This window comes from Typopeltis vanoorti, chromosome 10, assembly GCF_054136105.1.
Source record: "Typopeltis vanoorti isolate ZY-2024b chromosome 10, IOZ_Tvanoo_1.0, whole genome shotgun sequence".
NCBI lineage: Eukaryota > Metazoa > Arthropoda > Arachnida > Uropygi > Thelyphonidae > Typopeltis > Typopeltis vanoorti.
In genome coordinates this window covers 54616017-54639958 of record NC_143558.1, presented here as the reverse complement: position 1 = coordinate 54639958, position 23942 = coordinate 54616017, and the positions used below count along the sequence as shown (strand labels likewise).

Genomic DNA, 23942 nt, shown 5'->3' with positions numbered 1-23942 from the left:
TGCAATCCACAAGCTCTCAATCTATCAATGTAGGGAGCATTTTTTGCATCACTCACCAACTTATTCACTCTTCTCTAAACCCTCTCCATAGTCTCCTCATCTCCAAGGAATCCAGGTGACCAGACCTGAGCACAGTAATCCAAATGTGGAAGTATCAATGCTTTATTCCCTCCATTCTGTGAAAAATCTCCCCCCCCCCACATACACTAACTTGTATGTTTTGATCATATCACAGCTCCTGTCCATGAGTGCTCTGAAAATGACATTCTCTCAGTCATTCTTCATACCCATCATTACAGAGACACAATGCCACCTTAGTCTTCTTGTGGACCCTCTTTAGTATATCCTTGAAAAACAAATGACTAAATCTGTGATAATTGATGGACTATGGACCATGTATTTCTGCCAGTACTCACGTAATTCCATCATGATAAACTTGAGTATCTCGCTGGTAGAACCACATACTTGTTACTCTCTTGACTTCATTGTATCTGACTCAGTGATCTTTGCTACTATTTATTTATTTTGTTTTTCAGTCCGACCTTCAAAACATTTCACATCTGTAAACACATTAGTACCATGAATGTGTTAGATAATATACGGCATATAATCTGAGGACTCTGCTGTAGAGACCAAACATAAAAACAGGTCACTTCAGGCCTATTATGACTAGGATAGTTTTCTCATGCTGGTTGATCACTTACTATCCAAACTTTCACAAATATCCATGCCAAGTGTGATTTTTAGATCCACAGTCTGTATATTGAGGAGTTAGGGACACTTCCTTCTCAGCCAACTAGGCTGTCTGCAGTCATTATTGATTAGTTTGCATGAAGTTACAATTTTTTCCAACACAGTAATGTATATGTCAGAATGAATGCAAATATGTGACTTCAATTTTTGTAATATTACAACAGTACTTAGAATTAATGGCCAGGGCATGAATTCTGAATGTTATACACTTTATTCACATCCTGAAAAGCATTCAGCATCACTGTCAGTAGAGGGTACGATCTTGAACTAGGGCATGAATATGCATATGGCTATTCCATGAACTGTTTTTTCCCTTCAGATATTACCTCTACTTATTTTTATCTGAAACCAGTTTCATCTGCATTGTCTACTGCAAAATACAGTGATTCTTTTTTTTCAACATTTCATCAAAGTGATTTTGGTGAGCCACATCTGTTGCCGTCCGCGCAGTTAGCCTAGTGGCTATGCGCTTCGCAACCATATGCCTGGGGAAGGAGTGTCCTAGGTTCGATTTCCGTCGGTGACGTGAGGAGCTGAAGGATCTTCCTCAGCCATAGCCAAGTTAGCCAGTCTTGGGCATGGACAGCAGGGTTTTTCCCCCAGTTTATTCTGGGGTTTTTCATCCCACAATGCAGGCAAACTGGCCTTGAGAACTCAACACTACAGGCTATAGGATACACTGGGGCATAAGGCTGACTACCTTATCCTGTAAACGGAGTGAGGTCCGATGATCAATGGACCCTCGACACCGCAAGGTAAAAGAGGGTATAAGGAAGATGATGATGACATCTGTTGCCTTTCATGGCTTCATGCTGCCTGCCCATGATTCAGGTTTACTTATCCACATTTCCATTGTAGACACATACAGATTGGTAGTACTACTACGAATCTGTATGTGTATAATACTAATTTGATTCAGTGCAATTATGATCTCTGGCTCACTTTTCAAGCAAAAAAATTATTTCTTCATGCTTTACAGATTATATTCTTTCAATCTCCCCCCCCCACACACACAGCCAATATCCCAGATATCATTTCTCAGGTATCTCCATGGAGTCAGACTTATTGTGGGAGAGCCACTCTAACCATTGGTCACACAATACTCCTTGCACTTATTGAACTCATTCACTGATGAAGCACTCACAATCACTTCTAGCAACTCATTCACCACCCTCCAAGCAAAAAAAATAAAAAATCGTAGCCCTAACACCTTTGCTAACCACCCTCTTACAGTTTCCAGAGATAATCTCTTATGTCCTTTCCTGCCATGTGTTTTGAAAAAAAAAAAAAAAAATTCTGTCAATCCTATATAAAAAAAAAAAAAAACTTTAATAACTTATATATTTCTATCATCTCCCCTGTTTTTCTCCTATCAACTAGTCTCTGAGACCTGCAGTCTGTTCTCATAGGAAGCATTCCATAAACCTGCCACTTGCTTCTGGATCCTTTTTACCTCATCCTCATGGAATACAGGCAACAAGATCTGTATGCAGTAGTCCAAATATGGCTTTATTAAAGTCTTATAAGGGAAATAATAACCTCCCTATCCCTGTTGTCAGAGTGTTCAATAACCATGTAATTTGATTTGCTGTTTTTGGCCAACTTTGCAATCATCACTGTCAACAGTTCAGTCTGCTGCTAGGCAAATACCTTTTGTTTCTTATGCTTCTTCCATTTTGGTTGATCTTGTGGATCTCCCCACTATAAATGTCCATAATATCTTCTCATTGTTCCCTCTTACTACTGTTTTACCTGATTTCCAATAATCAATTCTTGGTCAATTGGTCCATTCTGTTGTTCTCTTTATCTATCTGTTGTCATACGTCCTCCTCACATGTCCTGCCCAGTGTTTGTTGCCTTTAATTACTAATGTAATATCCATTACCTTAATTGCTTCTTTATCCAAGTATTATTCATTTTATCTGACCAGGTTATTCCCAAAATGGCTCTTTCCATGTTTCTTAATGTTGTTTTCAGTTTCTCTAGGTATTTTTTAGTCAGATTCCAGATTTCACTACCATAAGTCATTGTTGGGAGTATACTGGTTGCAGATCTTTCTTTTTAGGCAGTTTGGTAAAGTACTTTTAAATATATCTCTGTAATGGTTAAAAACTTTCCATCCTACTTATTCTAGCTGAAATTTCATTATCAAGTTTATGGTTATTTTTAATGATATTGTCCTAAATATTTGTATGAACTAACTATTTCAATCTGTCTTTGATTTATTTTCATATACCACATTCCAGACTGGAAACTACTTTAGTAAATGTTCTTTGAACCCTTTCCAGTATATTCTCATCCCCAAGAAAACCAGTCACCAAATCTGTACACAGTAATCCATATGAGGTCTTATACAATCCATAGCCTCTTTATCTCTGCTTGTCAAGTTTCTCTTCTTCAATGCCATAATATGATTCAACAATTTAATATCTTGAGTGATGTGACCTGTAAACTTCAGGCCCCTTTCTACCATCACTCTCAGATCTCTCATCTCCTCCACCTCCTTCAAAATTTCCTCACCAGTTTTATACTTTCCCATCCTTGCCTACCACATTTCAGAACTTTACACTTTGCCATATTGAACTGGTTTCAGGGCCACATCTCCCTAACTTTTCACTATGCTCACATGTGAACAGCATATTTCCAGGTAAACCCATCTCAATATCATTAATATACAAGTTAAACAATAATGGCTCTAAAATAGATCTCTGCAGCACATCACTAGTAACGTTCCTCTTTTAGGATACCAAACTGGCATACAAAGTTTGTTGATGTCGATTCCATTCATCTGCACAGCTCAATAAACTAGGGCCTGTTGGTTGAGTGGTTAGCATATCTGCTCTCCAGCCAAAAGGCTGTGGGTTTGAATCCTGCCATGGACATGGATATTTGTGATTGTTTGTGAAAATACTATACTGGTGGTGGGCAGTAGATGGCATTGGTGTAGTTGCGGTTCATTGTAGTTGGTGGATTGAGTGGTGGAGGCAGAGAGTTGTAGAGCAAGTACCCTCCCTCGATGAGTCTATGGACTCCTTGGAGGTGTCACATAATAATAATAATAATTTAGTTACCAACTTGTCATGTGGCAGCCTATCTAAGACTTTGCAAAATCTACACAGAAACACATGGTGCATTTGTCACCTTGTTGTAGTCCATAAGTGAATTGGTAAAATATTATGTAAAACCTTTTAACTAATCCATGCTGGCCATCATAGAGAACACTGCTATTATCAAACCGTTTCCATGTCTTAGTTCTCACCAACCTCTCCAACACATTAATTGCAAATTCAGGATGCACAGATTGTTTTATAATTCATAATCTGTCTTATCACCACCTTTTGTGAAGTGGAACAACTTCATTTCTTTGGCCCTGTTTCAAGACTTGTTAAACAGATATGCCAAGGCTACTGTTAACTCACTGGGACATTGTATGTCATTGAGTTCTGCTGTCCTATTAACATAAAATTTACTTAATTCTTAATATACCTCCTGTTCACTCTTCATTAGTCACTCATCTGCTGTTTCCTCTACACTCATGTTTCTCATATCATACTCTTGAGGATGAAATATTTTGAAGAATTCTTCAAAATTACAGTAATCACTCTACCATTTTCAGCCATTAACATCATCATACTATAATAATTTTTTTCTTCTACTTGCCACGTGCCTAAAGAACGCTCTAGGATTTTTCTTGGCCTGACTGACTAATTTCTACTTATACTACACATTGCTGCACTTACTAATCAAGTCGCCTTCCTGGCCTATTCTTTCTACTTTTTATGCACGTGATTATTACCTGCATTAATCTTGTGTTGCCTTCACAGTGATTTTCAGATTACATAATAAATCTCTTCTTTAATTACTTACCTTCATACCTACTTTATTCCTGCTTTTGATCTTTGGAATGCATTCATGCATTTATGCTGTTAAATAGCTCTGGGAGAAAGAAATCTCTGGTTTAGAGAAAGAAATAAATCCAAAAAAATTTTGATAACATTTCACACTGATGTTGAAGTATCTGTGGTTAGTGTAATTCCCAAGGTAATGTTGTTTAGTTTTTACACATAACTCAGTTGATAACTGATATTTGCTATATTCTCTATTCAGTAATCAATTATATTTAAAGTAAGTCAGATCCTAAATAAGTTAAGAAAGTAATATTTTTGGCTAAACATTGGTTTGTGTATAAAATATCACATCTACTATAAGAAATGAAAAAGAGTTTGTTAACATAAAATTTAAATATACATGTATGATTTATTATAATTTTTATTATTTTTTTATGAAGTCAAACTTTGCAATGGGTCGCTTGCCACACAATTCCCGTACTGTATATATGTTAGATTTTGGATTGGCAAGACAATATGTTACTGCTGCAGGAGAGGTTCGATCTCCACGAGCTGCTGCAGGATTCAGGGGTACAGTTCGTTATGCTTCAGTAAATGCCCACAAGAATAAGGTTAGTTCTCAAGGAAGATTACCATTTTAAAGTTTTTTATCAATTACAAAATTTTTGTTTTATTAATGGAGTTAAATTTTCAGTTTTTTCTCCCTTCATTCCTTTTAATATTTATATTAAACTGACATTTTTAAAAATGCACAATTTTTTTTCTGTATTATTTTTTCCTTTTCCAGAGACATTTTTTAAATTATTTATTATTTTTGTTTATTTATTATTTTTAATTTTAATATTTAATCTAATAGAAGATGAAGCTAGAACCTTGTGATCTTATATGGATTACTCCTTTCTATTCAGAAACACTTACAAAAGATAATCCAAATTGAACAGAATTACCTTCTCAAAATTATTTTTGATGCAGTAATAGATAAACATTAATTTGGTTGAGAGTTCAACATTTTTATAGACAGAAGAAAAATAATACCAGGCCTATGTGCCCAGGCTGTTAAAGGTAATTGTAACATATTGCATTTGGCTTATAAAAAACTCCAATTTCCTTCTCTCTCTCTCTCTCTCTCTCTCCCCCCCCCCCCTCTGCTTGTATTGAAATTTACAGTAGAAAGAAATTACAAGAACATATTTCTTTCATGCTTCTTTTGTAATAGATCTTTGCAAGGGTGTATCATTGTCATCAAGGTTTGAGATGTTATAGATGAGACAGAGGTTGAGGTGAGGTGAGAATCGAAGTAGATGAATTACTAGAATACAAATTCCAACAAAAAAAAAAAGGAAAGAAAAAGGAGTTGTTTAAAATGAAATGAGGCATATGCAAAGTGATATTAGATATTAATGGAAACAAATGAAAGAGTGCAAATGGATAGAAGGAAAGATAAAGGAGAAAAAGAGATGACAAATGACTCGAGAATAGCATGCAGATTCTATTATTAAAGGATTGGTTAATGAAAGAGTACCTTCAATAACTCAAGGATCAAAACAAGAAGATAGTCTAACTAAAATACTTTTTAACTTAGCTCTGGAATACATTATCTGGTCATTGCTATTAGATACTAAAGACAGTGCAGCATACGTAGCACTGATTTGTTTATTAGAACAGATGCAGATGACATTAACATCATGTCAAGAATCAAAGAGGAAGTTAAAGAAATATATTTGCAATTAGGAAAATAAGCATATGAGATAGGGCTAAAAATTAATCAACAGAAAACTCAATGATTAATACCAAGCAGAATCGGTTATTAACTGATACAAGCGTGAAAATTGGGAACCTTGAAATAGAAAAAGTGGAACAATTCAAATATTTAGGAGTAATGATTGCAAATGAGATGATTTGAAGTGCAGAATCGTATAAAGAGAGGTGATCAGACTTTTTATTCTCTTAAGTTTATTCAGCTCAAAAGATATCCATTGGAAGACTAAATTACAAATATTATTATTATCATTGCATGTTCAGGAACTCATCATGGGAGGGCACTCTACTCTGCTCCAAGAGTAGAATAGTGCAGTTGGAAGAGATTCGGTTGGAAAAGATCTGCATTCAATTCTCATTGTGATGAGCAGAATCTTTATATGGGCCTTTTTCAGTGGAAGGTGAGTTAGCTGATTTCATATGGAGGTAACAGTTTTTTCTCCCAGAAATGTGGGTTTTTCATCCCCTGTACAGGCCAATCAGCCATGAGAACATGAGCAGTTTAGAGACAAAAAAAAAAAAATACTGTTGATGGTGGTGATGGGCAGCAGATGGCATTGATGCTGTAGTGTCATTGTATGTAGTTGGAGAATTAAGTGCAAATATATAAATTGATACCGTTAGGCTGGAGGCAACAAATCTTGGAGGTGAAGGACCAAGAAGGTTAAAAGGAGAGATTCTAAATCTGCCAGTCTGTGGCAGGCAGTGTCAGATTTCACAAAGGTATGAGCTCTTGTGTCAAATTGAATCAAGCAGAGTGTAATATGGGCACTGAAGGCATACTTGGTTAATTTAGCTGCAATTCAGGTTTCTGTCAAGAGCAGGAGGCCAGGTCTGTAAGTGGTGATGAATGTAATTTATATTGGAGTTTATCACTTTCAAATCCTCTTTGTAAAGTGGATTTGAAAGTGACTTTTTTTTTTGGCAGGAATATTGTGCTTGGTTTGATTTGTTTGATGCAATTAATTTTTTGAGGGAGATGTATTTTAATCACAGTGCTACTTTCATTGTTTATCTGTTTCATTTTTGGTTCATTGTTGGATGAAAGGGATTGACAGAGAAGATTCTCTTGAATATGACTCCATACAGAGAGTGACCAGTCTCTTTTCTATAACCTAATCTCAACAATGACTCTCACATACAACTACTTGGACTTCCTCTTCAGGCACTATTTGGTAGAGGGATTGTGCTGCTGCCACAAGTAAGCCGCCTTACATGTTACCGACACATTCGGGTCCCTGCATTATTTGGCAGTTGGCCTTCACCATTTTTACTGACAGTTGCTTGAAATGGAGGTGTTCTGGGCCGTTAAATATGTTTGCCATGCCCTTGAAGGTATCTCTCACAGTTCATGGAGAAGAGGGGAGACAGAAACCAGTTACTTCCCTTGGCCAAACAACATTCACTACTTCAGACCTCCAATAAGTAAGATGGTGGTGTTTCACTGGATGATGGTCATTTACCACCTAATGGATCTAGTTGGCATTTTCTCTGCCTAAGAAGGTATCGGTATCCTTTTGCAGCAGATATGCTCACTCATTGTTGCATTAATCAATCTACAAAATATTGCCAGAAGTATTTGGACACTCGAGAAATACAGAAAGAAATCAAAATATATTTTCTTTAATAAATGTAGTTCCACAAATTTGGTGTGTGCTACTTGCTACACCATTTAGTTTATATGCCAAACTTTTTCATATACTTTTTTGACATTTTGCTTGGTAAATTAACTTCTGTTCTTCAGATGAGACTCTCATGCATTATTGATATTGGTTCCCTGATGACAATTCCCCACATGTTTCATATAATTTCCTGAATGACTGTATTTAGCCAGTCATTCAGGAAATTAGATGAAATTAGAGCTAGCCAGTCTGAGTGTCATCTTTTGTTATTCTCAAAAGAAGCCATAGAGTAGACTCCCTGTATGAGCGGGGAACATTATCTTGCTGGAACAGGTATCACCCTCTACTCTAGAACTCCACAAGCACAGAATTTTATTTTCACCTTCTCTGTTTCTGTGTTATATATATGAGGAGGCAGGCTGTAAAATTCTGATAAACATCTAAATCAAAAATGATATTAAAGCAACTCTTGTATATCCTCCTAAAAGAAAAAGAACTTATTATTACAGTTTGATGAAACATGGGGGTTAAAGGGTTTTAAGATATGTTCTTTCTTGTGGTTATATCAGTTGCTTTAATATCATTTTGGTTCTAGGTGGTTATCAGAACTTTTCATCCCCCCCCTCTCGTATCTGAGGAAAAACTGATTTAGCAGCATAACTTTCCACTGACATTGAGTTTCTTGTCTCTTGGCTTATATAATTAGCATTTCACCTGTTAAATTTAAGCCTTAAACTTAGGATTAAGTTTTGAGATTACTTGAATGTTAAAAAAGAAAAAAGAGAGAGAACAAGACAAAAACAGCTGCATACCATTCACAGCTTTTAATATTTCCAAATCAAAGTTCCTAGGTGTTTACAAAGTTCCTTGTTCTTGCAACTTATCATATTATGATCAGACTGGGAGATCTGCCTAGATAAACACAAAATATACATCTGCTGCCACAAATATGGTCAGTCAGGTCTAACTGACCATGCCTTGGATACCTTGCACAGAATAAGATGGAAGAAAACTATTATGCTCCACCACAGTAAATACAAATTTGAAAGACGAATCAGATTTAAAAAAAATCAGCTAAATCATAATAAATATGGTTGTTTTAAACTTCCCAAGATTTGGGAAACTTTAATTCTTAGGCCTCCCTTTCAGCAACTAAGGCTAGTCTCCAGCATCCAATAGAGAGTTTGCTTCGTAAAATATAGTCATTACACAGTCTAATTTCATTTCTTCCACTTGTTGTTTTTTGTGTGTGTTATTTCAATTTTAACATTATTCCTGAAGATGTCTCTGTTACAGAGATGAAATATTGAAACAATTAAACCTGCTGTTTAATTAGTTATTCCATTAAATTGTATTATTAGTGGACTCTTATTGTTATCTTTTCACTTTTTCTTGCCTTATCCAAACAAATTTTTTTAGTTATTGTGTGTGTGTGTATTTTATCTTGGTTGTTTTTATTTAGATCTAAAAATATCTGAGACATAAGCAGACGAATTACTATGTTACTTCTATTATTGAAGAATTATTTTGTATTTTATCTGTTGAAGAATATAATACCATTTAGAGAATCTTTTCTGACTCAGCAGAAAAGATTTTTATGACAGTTAAATAATACCATATTCAAAAATTCCAATTACTTTTAAATAAGAAGAATCTTCTGCTTGTCATCAATAATGACACCTCAAGAACTGTTTTGTGATTGAGTAGGATCTCTGGAAATGAATCTATATATATATATATAGATTCATTTCCAGAGATCCTACTCAATCACAAATCCACAAAAACTGTCAAACAGTTAAGAGTTCATCGTGCTTGATCTTCCCGACTTTATGGCCTTCCCAAGATTCATAAAGAAAATGTTCCTTTAAGACCTACAGTTAATTGTCTAGGTCAGTGGTTCTCAACCTTTTTGACTCACAGAGCCCTTTTTAGAATCAATTTCTATGGAGGAGCCCCTTAGATCCATACAATAAACTCAGTTCCTCCAATTTAATCATTACATCCAATTCAATTCAAATACATATTCGTTCATTACTTGTTATTCAAAATTTTTATTATTCATTACAGAAGACAATTCCTATTTAATTTTACTAACTACAGTGCAACTAGAGTACACTCGAGTGCAACAGTAGGACATAACTTAAAATAACGTATGACCATTTAATGAGACTCCTGTGGTTGCATTTTTTTGCACAGTTTTCTTATTTCAGGTTCAATTGATGATAATTGCTGATGAATGTCTGGTTCTGCATTTAAGCGGCTTCTGTATTTTGTTTTGGTACCTGTATAGGCGGAGAATCCCACTTCACAGGGATATGTAGTTGAGAAAGGCAGCAATATTCATAACCCAGAATAAAACATAAAGCAAATAAAAATTTTATAACAAAATACAAATACTTACCTACTTGAAAACCAATAAAAGCACCTAAGTCAATCAATAATGTAACATTTTTCTACTGGAAATGTATCGCAGTAGTTCTGGGTTCAAACATATGAGTAGAGCAAAACACAGCACTTTATTAATGAACACTTACTAACTACACAACTAAACACTCAGAAAGAGGTCAAACGTACAGAAAACTCGTGGAAGAGTCACTAAGAAATCACAGTGTTATCACTATGAAAATTCACTGTGAAGTGATTGATTCTACTTTTTATTTCTTATTCTTTAATTTCATTCAATTTTTATTTATTTTATTTTCCTGGAGTGGCTGCGGAGCCCTTAGGGCTCCGTGGAGCACAGGTTGGGAACCACTGGTCTAGGTTATTTGAGCTATAAACTCTCAAAACATCTGTCAAAGATTCTCTCCACATTTTCAGAAGTTTCTTCTTTAAAAATTAAAAATATTTCAAGAATAAAATATCAGGATTATCTTTATAACCCACAGATATTTTAGTCAGTTTTGATGTAGTCTCACTCTTCACAAATATTCTGTTGGCTGATACAATATACCATATTATTTGCCTTATAAGACACACTTATTTGTACCTGAAATTTATCTGAAAATTAGGATGCATCCTATAAGCTGAATGTATTTATAAATTGGTGCATCTTATACACCGATGTATTTTTTTATCTATTCGGAGTTATGCTGTGTCATCGCTTGTCATTAATGCATAATCAGTTTGAATAATTGCGTGGCCATTAATGGTCACACATTTGAATTAGTAATCAATACATTATTATATTTAACTTTTTTTTTATAAGCTATGGATTCTACGAAGCACAGATATAGCTATATGATTGCACTTAAGCAGAGTGTGATTGAGTATGCATAAAGAATGCCATTAGGGCAGCAGAGTGGCACTTTGGGCCTTCTTCGACTGCAGAAAGAATGGCATAAACTTGAAGAAAACAAGAGCCACAATTCATAGAAGCAAATTCTAAAAAAAACACAATCTCTGCAGAAAACTGGCAAAATGGTCAGAAATTGAAAATGATTTAAAAATTTGGATAATGGATCAAAGAAGATTGAGTTGCTGCATATCTACAAAAATTATTATTCAATGAGCAAAATTATTGGCAACAGAGAGAAATATAATCGATTTTGCAGTGTTGACATCATGATGCTTTAGATTTATGAAGAGAAATGATTTATGCATGTGTGCAAATATGAAAATATAACAAAAAATGCCAGTTGAATTTGAAAATAAAATTGAGTTTCACAGATTCATCATAAATTCTAGAAAACAAGACAGTTTTGAACTTTCACAGATAGCTAATATGGATGAAGTGCTTCTGATATTTGATGTGCCCTTGAACAAGACTGTTGACTTCAAAGGTTAAAAAAAAATCATTGTTAATCCTTCTGGTCATGAAAAAACCCACTATACCATTGTTTTGTCGTGCTGTGGAGATGGAACAGAATTGCCACTTTTTTTTTTTAATTTTTAAAAGAAAAACAATGCCCGAAGAAAAACTTTTCAATGAGTTTGCATTCATATTCACTCAAAAGGATGGATGGATGAGGAAGAAATGAACTTATGGATAAAGAAGGTGTTGTCTGGATGTCCTGGCAGTTTACGTCAAAAACCTGCTTTGTTAGCATGGGATCAGTTTAGATGCCATAAAACCAAAGCTGTTAAGAATAAACTTGACAGAATGAACACAAAAATAGCTGTAATCCCAGACAGACTCGCCTCTGCACTTCATCCCTTAGATGTATCAATAAATAAACCAACCATTTAAAGGATTTAAGAGGGGAAAAATGGGTCAATTGGATGCAATCTTCAAATTTTGAGGAAACATGTACAGGTGGGGGAAAGAAGGCCACAATTTTGCAGGTGTGTGAATGGGTAAAAAATCCATGGAATGAAGTGAAATGAATAACAGCCAAAATGGCTGTTATTCGTTTACTAACAAGTGAGAGTGGTGAGTGCTCCGATTCTGATCTGCGAACCACTTTGAATAATAGGCTATATCTTCATGAAATTTTCGAATGTCTTGATAAAAAGTTAGGAACAGATTTTTAAAAGTACATACTTTTAGAAAATAATATTAAAAAATCGATTTTTTTGATCCTCTAAATAGTACTGACTCCTTAAAACTATCAAAAACTTACAAATTAGCAAAAAGAAAATGCCATAGAGGAAAAACCTGACGTGATAGAGAAAAATGGGTTTGATATTTGAAATCAGCGCACCCAAATTAGTAAAAAAAAAAAGTGTCAGATCATAATCAGCAGAAAAATTTTTTTTTTTTGTTGGCCAGTGTAATTATCATCCCTAAGTAAGGAGATCTCGCTAGATGTGAGCATTGGAGAGGAATTAGAGTACTCTCCCTACCTGCAAAGTTTTTCTGTAGAGTATTGATAAATCATCATCATCATCATCAAATTCATGCCATGTACCCTCAAAGGGTGTACAGGATATGACAGTACTACATGAAAAAATTACATCATTACTAACTTCCTATCTACAATTTTCCTCCAAATCAGTCTGTTACTTGTCAAGACTCCAACATTATCAGATCTTATATTTCTATCATCTAAGGCACTTTGTACCGTATCAATCCACCTATATCTTGGTCTTCCTCTGGGTCGTTTTCCTGCCAACCTGGCAGAGAACACTTGTTTTGCTAATCTTTCCGCTCCCATTCTATTTAAGTGACCATACCACCTGAGATTAGCTCTGCTAATGCATTCCTGGATGCTGACAATGTCAAGTTCTTTCCTAATATCCTCATTTTTAATATGATATTGCCATTGATGCCATCTGTTTACGCCTCTAATCTTTCTCAGGACTCTCATATCTGCAGTCTCTAGTCTTTGGTCAAGCGTTTTACTTCTGACCCAGCTCTCAGATCCATAAGTTAAAACTGGTTTGAATACTGTCTTGTATACAGCTAATTTAGTGTTCCGACTAATTTCTCTCTTATTCCATATGAATTTATTCAATTGACTTCCCACCATACCAGCTTTGCTGATTCTGTTGTCTATTTCTATATTTAATTTACCATCTTCAGTAAAAATCATGCCTAAGTAGCTGAAATGTTTTACTTGTTCCACAGGTTCTCCATTCACAACACAGTTGACATTTTCAATGATTCTGCCTATTTTCATTGTCTTTGTCTTTTTATTGCTGACCTTCAAACCATATCTATTACAACAGCAATTGAATTTAGTCAGAGAATCTTGCAGACTTGTAGCGGATTTATTTAGAAGTATAACATCATCCGTATAAAGCAAAGAGCTGACATTAACATCTCCAATTTTGATATCAGGTTTAATACCACTTTCCTTCATAATGTGATCCATATAGATAATGAATAACAGAGGGGATAATGTACATCCTTGTCTCACACCAGATTTAACATTAAACCATCTTCCTGTACTTCCTTCAATTCTAACTGCTGACTTACAACTCAAATAAAGACTAAGTATTGCTTGATATAATGCCTCATTGACACCATATAACTGCAGCGTATTGAATAGCTTCTCTCTTGGCACCTTGTCATATACCTTTTCCAAATCGACAAAACTTAAATACAGATCTTTGTTATATTCCCATGCTTTCTCGGCTATTTGTCGTAAAGTGAAGATCTGATCCTGAGAGCCTCTAATTGGCCTGAATCCAGCTTGTTCTTCACCAAGCTTTTCTTCCACAATTCTTCTCAACCGTTTCTCAAGTATACTTGCATAGATCTTGCCAGGAACACTCAGTAGGGAAATACCTCTGTAATTCTCACATTCAGTTTTATTTCCTTTTTTATATATGGGTTCTATGAGAGCTGTACTCCAATCATCGGGAATTCGTCCCTCTGTCCAGGCTTTCTGAACTATGCAGTGCAGCCACTGTAAGACTCTTATACCACCATGCTTCAGCATTTCTGGTCGAATGTCATCTACTCCTGCTGCCTTTCCACATTTCAAGCCTTTGATGGCTTTTTCTACTTCAAGTATGGATATGTATTCCTGACTGCATGCCTGGTCAGTGTTTTTTATCACTGTGCTGTCATCACTGCTTGTTTCATTTAGCAGTTTTTCAAAGTAATTACTCCATACTTCAAGGATATCTTTTTCTACCATTTTCATGTCACCTTTATCATCTCTAACTCCTTTTAGAGCACTCTTTCCTCCATTCCTAAGCTTCTTCAACAACCTCCAGAATATTTCGCCACCTTCTTGATATTTATTTTCTATATTCTTTCCAAAGTCCTCCCATGACTTTTGTTTAGCTAGTTTTACACACTGTTTAGCTTTCTTACGTTTGTTTCTGTATTCTGTAAGAGTAAAAGCTGACTTATTTGCCAGGAACTTTTGATATGCTTTCTTCTTTTCCTTCACTGCCTCTTTAACTTTCTGTGTCCACCAAGGAGTTCTGATTTTTTTATCCTTGCATACAACCTCACCACATGCCTCTCTGGCAGAATCAATGTTTTCTTCAGAGTTTGCCACTGAATCTCCAAGGTTTGATTCCTGTTCTCAAACTCTTTCATTTTCTTTTCAATAATCTTTCTGTATTTTAGTCTACAGTTCACATCTGAGAGCTGCTCAACTTTTATTCGCTTTAAAACTTTCTTACATGTTATTCTTTTCAATATGAAATTCAATTTTATCCTGCTTAAGACTAAATAGTGATCACTTCCAATTTCAAATCCTCTGTACACTCTGGTGTCCTGCACCAGGGAGAAAACATCACTATCAACAATAACATAGTCAATGAGACTTTTCTTATTCCTAGCCTCTTCTCTCCATGTGAATTTGTGCACATTTTTATGTTGGAACATGGTGTTAGTAATAACCAGTCCATGTCCTGAGCAGAAATCCAACAGATATTTGCCATTATTATTAGCTTTGCTCTTTTCTCCAAATTTTCCCAAAATATATTTGTATGTCTCACAATCATTTCCTACTCTTCTGTTTAGATCCCCAACAAGGACCAACTTTTCCTTTTTCATTGTGTCAGTTGCTTTTTCTAAAGCCTCAAAAAATTCCTCCACTTCTACCTCAGTAGAACCTTCTGTGGGACCATAGGCACAAATAAGTCTCATTGTCCAGTTCCCCATTCTCATATTTTCCCACATTACTCTACTTGAGACTGACTGTCATTCAAGAAGATTAGTCTCGTATTTTGTGTTGAATACTATGGCTACTCCTTCTTTTCCTTGATTGTCATTGCCTGAATATAACATTTTGTATTTATTGCTCAGAAAGATCTCACCAGTTTTGGCCTTTTTTGTTTCAGTCACCCCTATTATGTTGATCTGGTACTTATCTAATTCCTCAGCTAGCTCCATTTTTTTGCCATTCAGGCTTCTTACATTGATAGTACCGATCTTTAAATCTGGTGATGTTGAGTTGGGGTTTATTTTCAGATTTGTTCCAGTAGCTGACTTTTCGCTGTTCGCCCTGGTTCCCTGGCGAAAACAACGGGGGCCTTGTTTAACCGGGCGACGCCCCAGCCGGCATGAAATTTTGTCATGTTGTACCATCATTCTATATTTTGGTTTAACCAATAAGAATATAATTTGGTCGGCTAAATCCCAAATTGCCAGCCCATCCTCGCCCGTCCAGTATCCAAGTAGATACCCAACAGGGTGCACCACGAGAAGGTGAGGATTGGACATTAGGTCAGAAGCCCTGGTCGGTTCTCCGCATTCCTTTAAAGGCTATGTGGAGGTCTCCTCTCAGTTATACAGCTTTGACCCTTAAGCACCCCAATTGATAAATATGATTAATATCTGGGTTATCATCATCATCATCTTAAGATCCCCATGGTGTCACAGACTCATCTAGGAGATCCCTTTATCATATATACACACACGCGTCTTATCATACTGCATCTTAAACAAATTCAAATTCTCTGCAGACACCACACTCTCATTCAATGCATTCCACTCATATTTTCCTCCTATAGATCCACTAGACTCTGCAAATTGAACTGTCAACCTTTCTTCATTGAATATGAAGAAAGGTTGAAACCAAAATAGATCTCAGAAACTATTTTGGTCAATTACTTCTGTACCATCCTCAACATCTTTTCATCCTTTTGAAAACCAGGTGACCAAATCTCTATACAGTAGTTCATATGCAACCTAATCAGTCTTATACAATGGAACCAGAATCTTCTTACTTCTGCAAGTCAGTGCCCTCTGCATCATTCCCAGAATTTGTTGTGTTGCCCTCACAATTTTGACAATATGTCCTCTAAATTTTAGATCCTTATCTGCCATGATCCCAAGATCTTGATTTCCTCTACCTCCAACAATACGAGGGTGATCTGAAAAGTTCTCAGCCTAACAGTGAAAAAACGAATTTATAATTTCAAAATAATTTTTATTTTTCAACATAATCACCCTTAAGACTAATACATTTATTCCAGCGATGCTCCAGTGCCATTATCCTGTCCCTGTAGTGGATCTCGGTAAGATCTGCAAAATCCCTTCTACAACTGCAATCACCTCTTGATTCTAAGAAAAATGCTGACCAGTGAGGAAGAGTTTGTTTTGGGAAGAGATAGAAGTCAGAGTTAGCCAAATCCGGAGAATAGGGTGGATATTTCAACAATTCATAGTGCAGATCCCTTAATTTTCCCATTGCCAAAACACCTTTGTGGGCAGGTACACTGTCCTGATGAAAGATGATTTTTTTTCTTCTGCGAACCAGGTCTTTTCTCACGAATGTTTTTCGTCTAGTTTGGTTAAAAGATTTAATAATATTCCCTTGTTATTGTTTTATGATTTTCAAGATAATTAATGAACAAAATGCCGTTAGCATCCCAAAACACTGATGAAACTGACTTTGTGTTCTTTGGCACTGAATAACGGCTTCTGTCCACTGTTTTGATTGCTGTTTGGATTCTGGTGTGTAATGGTGAATCCAAGTCTCATCCATAGTAATAAATTGACACACAAAAACAGTTTATTCTTGTTAAAATGCTCCAAGAATTATTCAGAGATTATTTTCATGTGAGCGTTTTTGATCTGCTGTGAGCAAGTACGGCCCCCATCTTGCGCAAAGCTTTTTCATTTGCAATTCTTCATGCAAAATGCCTATAGTCTCAGCAATTTGATGCACATTGAATCACCAGTCATCTAATACCATATCGTGCACTTGATCAATGATTTCTGGTATTGTTACACTTTTTTGGCGTCCTTCATGCGGATCATCTTCAAGGCTGGTACGGGCATTTAAACTCAGTAGCCCATTTCTTAATTGTCGAAAGCGAAGGAGAAGAGTGCCTATAAACTTTTATGAACTTCGCATGAATTTCTTTTGGCATTAAACCTTCTTTTACAAAAAATTTTATAACCTCACGATACTCAGTTTTATCCATTTCAAGGGATACAGACAACACTTGCTTCAGACAGTTGTATAAAACAAACTTCTTGATAGAATGACTTACAATTTCACATGGATGGATGCTTATGATAGATGTAACTTAGAAAAAAAAAATCTTGCCGATAGTGTTGCCATCTATGGTTGAGGCCGAGAAACTTTTCAGACCACCCACGTATATCTCTACCAAGCATAAACTCTACATCCCAGTTTTGTTTTCCAAATTTTAAACCTTACATTTCGTTTATCTCCACTTCCATGGCTATTCACTCATTCTATTCAATTTCTGTGAGGCCACAACATCTGCTCTACTCCTCATAGTTCATCCCAACTTTGCATCATCTGCAAACAGCTGTATATAACTATTATTTATTATTTGTTGAAAGTTTATTTTTCACTTGGTTAGACTATAATAAATTTAGTTTAATCCTTTATCCAAGTGTGAGCAAACAAAGTTTGCACCTGAAAATATCTTCAGGACTGGGGTAAGGTAGTACAACACCGAGCAACTCGTAGTAAAGGTGGACCAAGCTAACATCACTCCTATCTCAGTATCACCCATAATGCAAAACACATCTTCTTGTGGATATGTATAATGTTATGCATTAAGGGAAGGGGCACTACCCAGACTAGTTTCGACCTTTATTGAGGTCTCTTCAGTGGGAGCCAGGTCCAGAAGTGGAGATACCAGGCAGAAGAAATGGCTAGGTCATCTCTACCTATAGGAGTTGCCAAACGGTGTGCCACCTTCTTATTAAATTACTCTGGATTTAGAGAAAGATGTTGAAAGTTTATTTTTCACTTGGTTAGACTGTAATAAATTTAGTTTAATCCTTTATCGAAGTATGAGCAAACAAAGTTTGCGCCTGAAAATATCTTCAGGACTGGGGTAAGGTAGTACAATATCGGTTAACCTTTCAACATCTTTCTCTAAATCCAGAGTAATTTAATAAAAAGGTTGCACACTGTGTGGCAACTCCTATAGGTAAAGATGACCTCACCATTGCTTCTGCCTGGTATCTCCACTTCTGGGCCTGGCTCCCACTGAATTGACCTCAATAAAGGTCGAAACTAGTCTGGGTAGTGGCCCTTCCCTTAATGAATAACATTATACATATCCGCAAGGAAATGTGTTTTGCATTACGGGTGATACTGAGATAGGAATGATGTTAGCTTGGTCCACCTTTGCTACTAGTTGCCCGGTGTTGTACTACCTTACCCCTGTCCTGAAGATATTTTCAGGCACAAACTTTGTTTGTTCACACTTGAATAAAGCATTAAACTAAATTTATTATTTATTATTATTAACATCTGACCTCCACGGAGTTGGAGACTCATCTTATGATGTACGCACTATAGGAGGTATCCACTGATTTAATGTGTCTACACCCACAACACACTCAGGCAATGCATTGCACTCACCAGCCACTCTCCACGCAAAGAATCTACTCATTACTCCTCTGCTCACACCATCCTTATACAGTTTCCAGTGATGGTCTCTTGTTCTACCCCTCACCTTCCTCCTATTTACGAGGCTGTGCAACTTACATTCTCTCAATCTATCCTCGTACTCCACATTCCAAAGACCACTGACCACCTTTGTGAATTTTCTCTGGACCCTTTTCAACATATCCTTGTCACCATGAAAACCCATTGACCAAATCTGTGACAGTAATCCATATGAGATCTGATTAAGACCTTATACAATGGGCATCATAACCTTTCTCTTTCTACATGTCAGGGTTCTCTGCATCATTGCCATTATCCGATGTGAAGTCTTCACAACTTGTGCAATGTGGCCCCTGAATTTCAAGTCCTTGTCCACCATCAATCATAGATCTCAAATCTCATCTACTTCCTTTAAAGTTTTCCCACCAAGTGTATACTTTGCATCCCATCGTTACTTACCACTGAGGTAACTGACCCCTGCAGCACACCACTAGTGACCTTTCTCTTTCGGGATACTGCACCCCCATATACAACTTTCTGATACCTATCTGATAGCCAGTTACTGATCCAACTTAGAAGTCTGTTATCCAGTCCTATCTGTTTCAATTTATTGAACAGTTTATTGTGCTAGTCTATCAAAAGCTTTTGCAAAACTAAGTACACTACCGTATTTGTCATCTTGTTACAGTACATAAGTAAGTTAGTGAAACATGATCTCCTATTAACAAACCCATGCAGATAACCACAGAGAAATCTGCTATTATTAACCCATTTCTGTATCCTGCCTCTCTCCAGAGTACTTTCACCACAACTCCAGATATACAGACCTGCCTATAATTTGAAGCTGCAGTCTTATCACCACCTTTATGCAGTGGAACAGTTTTACAAGGAAGAAATAGGACAAACAGTTGTTAAAGTTAACAAGTTCAGTAATAAAAGAGGACTTCAATGTAATCCTAACAAGACAAAGAATATCGTTCTCGAAGGGGAACATAAACAGGGAAGCTCATGAGAAACAAGTATACCCTAATGGAGAAAGATTTGAGAAAGTCATCAAGGTTGAGTACTTAGGATCCATTATTACTGTGAAGAATTGCTGTTCAGAAGATGTCAGAAGAAGATTTGGAATGGCTAAAACAACTGTCAGAAATGTGTAAAAATCTGGAAGGATGGATCTATCTCCATGGGGACAAAGTTGAGGATTTTGGATGTAGTTGTTTTTCTAACAGCCACTTGTGAATGTGACACTTGGAACCTAAAGAAGTCAGATAAGAAAGGATAGCTGCTTTTGAGATGTTGTGTTACAGACAGCTGTTGAGGATATCATAGTATTTAATACTCCTCCTACACAACTACTATCATCGCCATCTACTGCCCATCTCCACCACCACCAACAGTATATTTTGTCTGTAAATTGCGTGTGTTCTGAAGGCTGATTTGTCTGTATGCTGGATGAAAAACTAGAGTTTCCTAAATAAAAAAAATAAAAAAAAACCTGCTACCTCCATGTGAGATTGACTAACTTCCCTTCAAATGAAAAATGAAATACCTCTTTATATTGTTAGTCATTTTATTAAAGTGTAAAAATTCTTTTGTGTACTTTTTGCTAGTAATTAATTCAAAAATACGAATGCTCCTCATTTCTCTGTTTCATAAACTTGTAACTATTGAGGTATTTCTTTGAATTCTAATAGTTGTAGATAGAGTTCCTGCAGTTAATAGTTTAATTGTCATATGCTTGCAGTTTAAGTGTTCTATTTGAGTTTATTTCTTTTCAACTGTATAAGTGCATTCTAATACTTCATAATTTTATCATTTTGTTATTATTTCTACTGGTAGTGTTAATTTTTTGTTGTATTTCTGTTGAGATAGCAAAGGATGTTATTACATAAACTAACATTCACCAGTTTAAATCTTTTTCCATATTATCTCTTTCAAAATTTGTATTGAAATATAAAAATATAGATTGAAAACACAGATGATCAAGGAGGATTACCCAGCAACCAGAATCACAGTGCAGAGAGTTATGAAACTGAAGCTTCAGGTTCATAACTCTAATCCCCCCCCCCTGCAGTTTTGCATAATTATCATCATTGTTATTTTTTGATGTATTCCTTAGGGGGATATACTAGATATTATGATAGTCCAACACACTTCCTATTTCATTACCAGATTCCTGCCAGCAACTTTCTTTCTAGTTGATCTCATTTTTTTGTCAGGGCTGTGATTTCACTCTTGCTCTGATTTACTATTTCTATATTCTAAGCCATCCTAACTCTACTATTCTGTATCTTTGAGTATTCACTCTCTGTTTTTACTAATCTTCCATTCTGTTTAAGTAATTATACCACCTTAGATTAGCTTTGTTTACCCATTCTTTTGTAAACTTATAACATCGAGTTATATTTCTTATATCTGTTTTTAACATGGTGCTGCTATTGATCTCTTCATTATTCTAATTTTTTTCAGAACCCATATCTGTACAGTCTCCAGATAATTTTTTTTTCTAACTCTCAAATCCGTATGTTAAAGTTGGTTCATTCACTTGTATCAAATTATATTTCTAATATCTGATTATTTTATTTTTTTTGTATATTATATTTTAAAATTATTTTTGAATTTTATTTGAATATTATTTTTGAATTATTTTTTTTTTGGCCAAGTGGTTAGCGTATCCGCTCTCCAGCCAAAAGGCTGTGAATTCGAATCTCACCATGGGTATGGATGTTTGTGATTGTCTGTGAAACTGCTAGTGGTGGTGGTGGGCAGTGGATGCCGTGGGTGTAGATCAGGGGTCGGCAGCCTTTTCACACTCGTGGGCCACATTCAACTTTTATTTTTAATAATTGGGCCGCAAGCGTGTAATTAAGACAAAATAGTGAGTGAAAAAAAATACAGTGATATCTCGCTAATCCGAACTAATAAAAACCATGCTCGTTCGGATTAGCGAAAAGTTCGGATTAGAGAATTTTTCCTCAAGAGACAACAATAACTAGCGTTTAAGACACTATCTGTTTTTACTAATCTTCCATTCTGTTTAATGAATAATTAGATTCTAATGGTACATCAATTTAATTCCATAAATAAATGAAGTAACTGATAGACAAAAAAACTACTGTACTGTAATGTAAAACTTAAAAAATAATACAGTACACAAGTTTATTTTAGTAAAAGATTTGGCTTGTATGTACTGTATTGTTTGAGGGATTCTGATTTAATAAAATTGCATAGTTCAGTACATAACTTAATTTGCATAAAAAATATCACTTTCTTGTACACAATACAAAAAAAAGTTTTTTTAATTTCTTTGTAAAAAAGTCACTGATTTTCTTTTACTTCTTGGAAGCTAAACTTTTTTCTAATGTTTCTCAGCGCTGCATTAGCAACAAAATTTTGTGGCACATCATTCTGCTTAGCCCATCCTATGCACATGTTAAAACTGTCAACAGCCTCTTCGTGTTTTACTTTTTTTTTTTTTTTATCGTCATCATCTTCTAATTCATTCTGTAGCATCATATTTATAATTTCAGCATCTGATTTGATTTTGAATTCACTTTCGGTTCTACCTATAATCCATTTTGTAATATCTGTTTGTGAAATTTCAACATTTGGATTTACATTTTTAACCAAATTATGCATATTTTGAATTTCCTCTTTTTGTGTATCACTGTAGTTATACTGTATTGTAATAATAATAAAATAAATAATAATAGTTAAAATAATAATTATTAAATAAAAATAATAGCACACAAAATAATAATTACGTAATAAATAAAACTTTTTTTTCTTTCAAACCACAGTTTGGATTACTGGAGGGTTCGGATTAGTGAGATACCACTGTATTTCATTTATCAATTTTTAATATATCAATTTTTTAAAAAAACACAGAAATATTTAAAGTAAGAGATATGAAACAAGTATGAAAATGAAACTTATTGAAAACTTATTATCACGTAAAAACAAAGTAATATAGTTTATAGATCACAATATGTGTGTCTCCCTGCTTATTATGCCTTTTGTGATTGTTCTTAGAAAATTTGAATCGAAGCATGTAAATGTTCATCAGTCAATCGAGAAGAAAATTTATTTTTTCTAAAACTCTTGGTAGAAAATGCTTGTTCGCAAATATGTGTGCTTCCAAGTGCGACCATCATCTTCTTTGCGAAACTGGTTAAACCTTCAAATTTTTTGCTAAGCATCGATAAAATATTTCAACATTTTCTAACGAAAATAGGTTCTTCAATGTTTCATTCTGTTCCAAAACTTCCATCTGTAGTTGGTTTGATACGTCATCAATGTCGACATTAAAAGGGTTCAAAAATAATTGCATTTTGATGCTATTTTTATGAAAATCCACAAATCTTGTTGAAAATTCTGTTTGTAAATCTTCAATAATACCAACAAAAGTTTCCTTTTGTGTTTGCCATCCAATTGTAGATGCAGATTTGCAACATATATAATGATGTAGATTTTCTTCCACCATATGTTTCTTCAACAGACATAGTTTGCCTTTCAAAAGCTTTTATGTCAGAAAACAGTTCGACTAGTAATTTACCTTGGCCCTACAGGTTCACATTAAATTCATTAAAGTACGTTGTTATATCTACAGTAAATACAAGAGACATAATCCATTTTTTATCTGATAGTTGTGAGCAGTATTTTCATGTTCCCTCATGAAAATATCTATTTCTTCATGTAAACTCTCTGATTATACTCTGATTCTATTTCTATCA

At 35.2% G+C, this 23942-nt stretch overlaps 1 protein-coding gene across 3 annotated transcripts in view; it reads left to right on the top strand.

Annotated features, from left to right (window-relative positions):
* Nucleotides 1-23942, top strand: part of LOC150102422 (uncharacterized) — a 251333-nt gene that overhangs the window by 123644 nt on the left and 103747 nt on the right. For all 3 annotated transcript variants that reach the window (XM_090399784.1, XM_090399785.1, XM_090399786.1), the window contains exon 5: nucleotides 5042-5212. In XM_090399784.1, the coding sequence (XP_090255910.1) occupies nucleotides 5042-5212 (171 nt within the window). The remainder of the gene's footprint in view (nucleotides 1-5041; nucleotides 5213-23942) is intronic.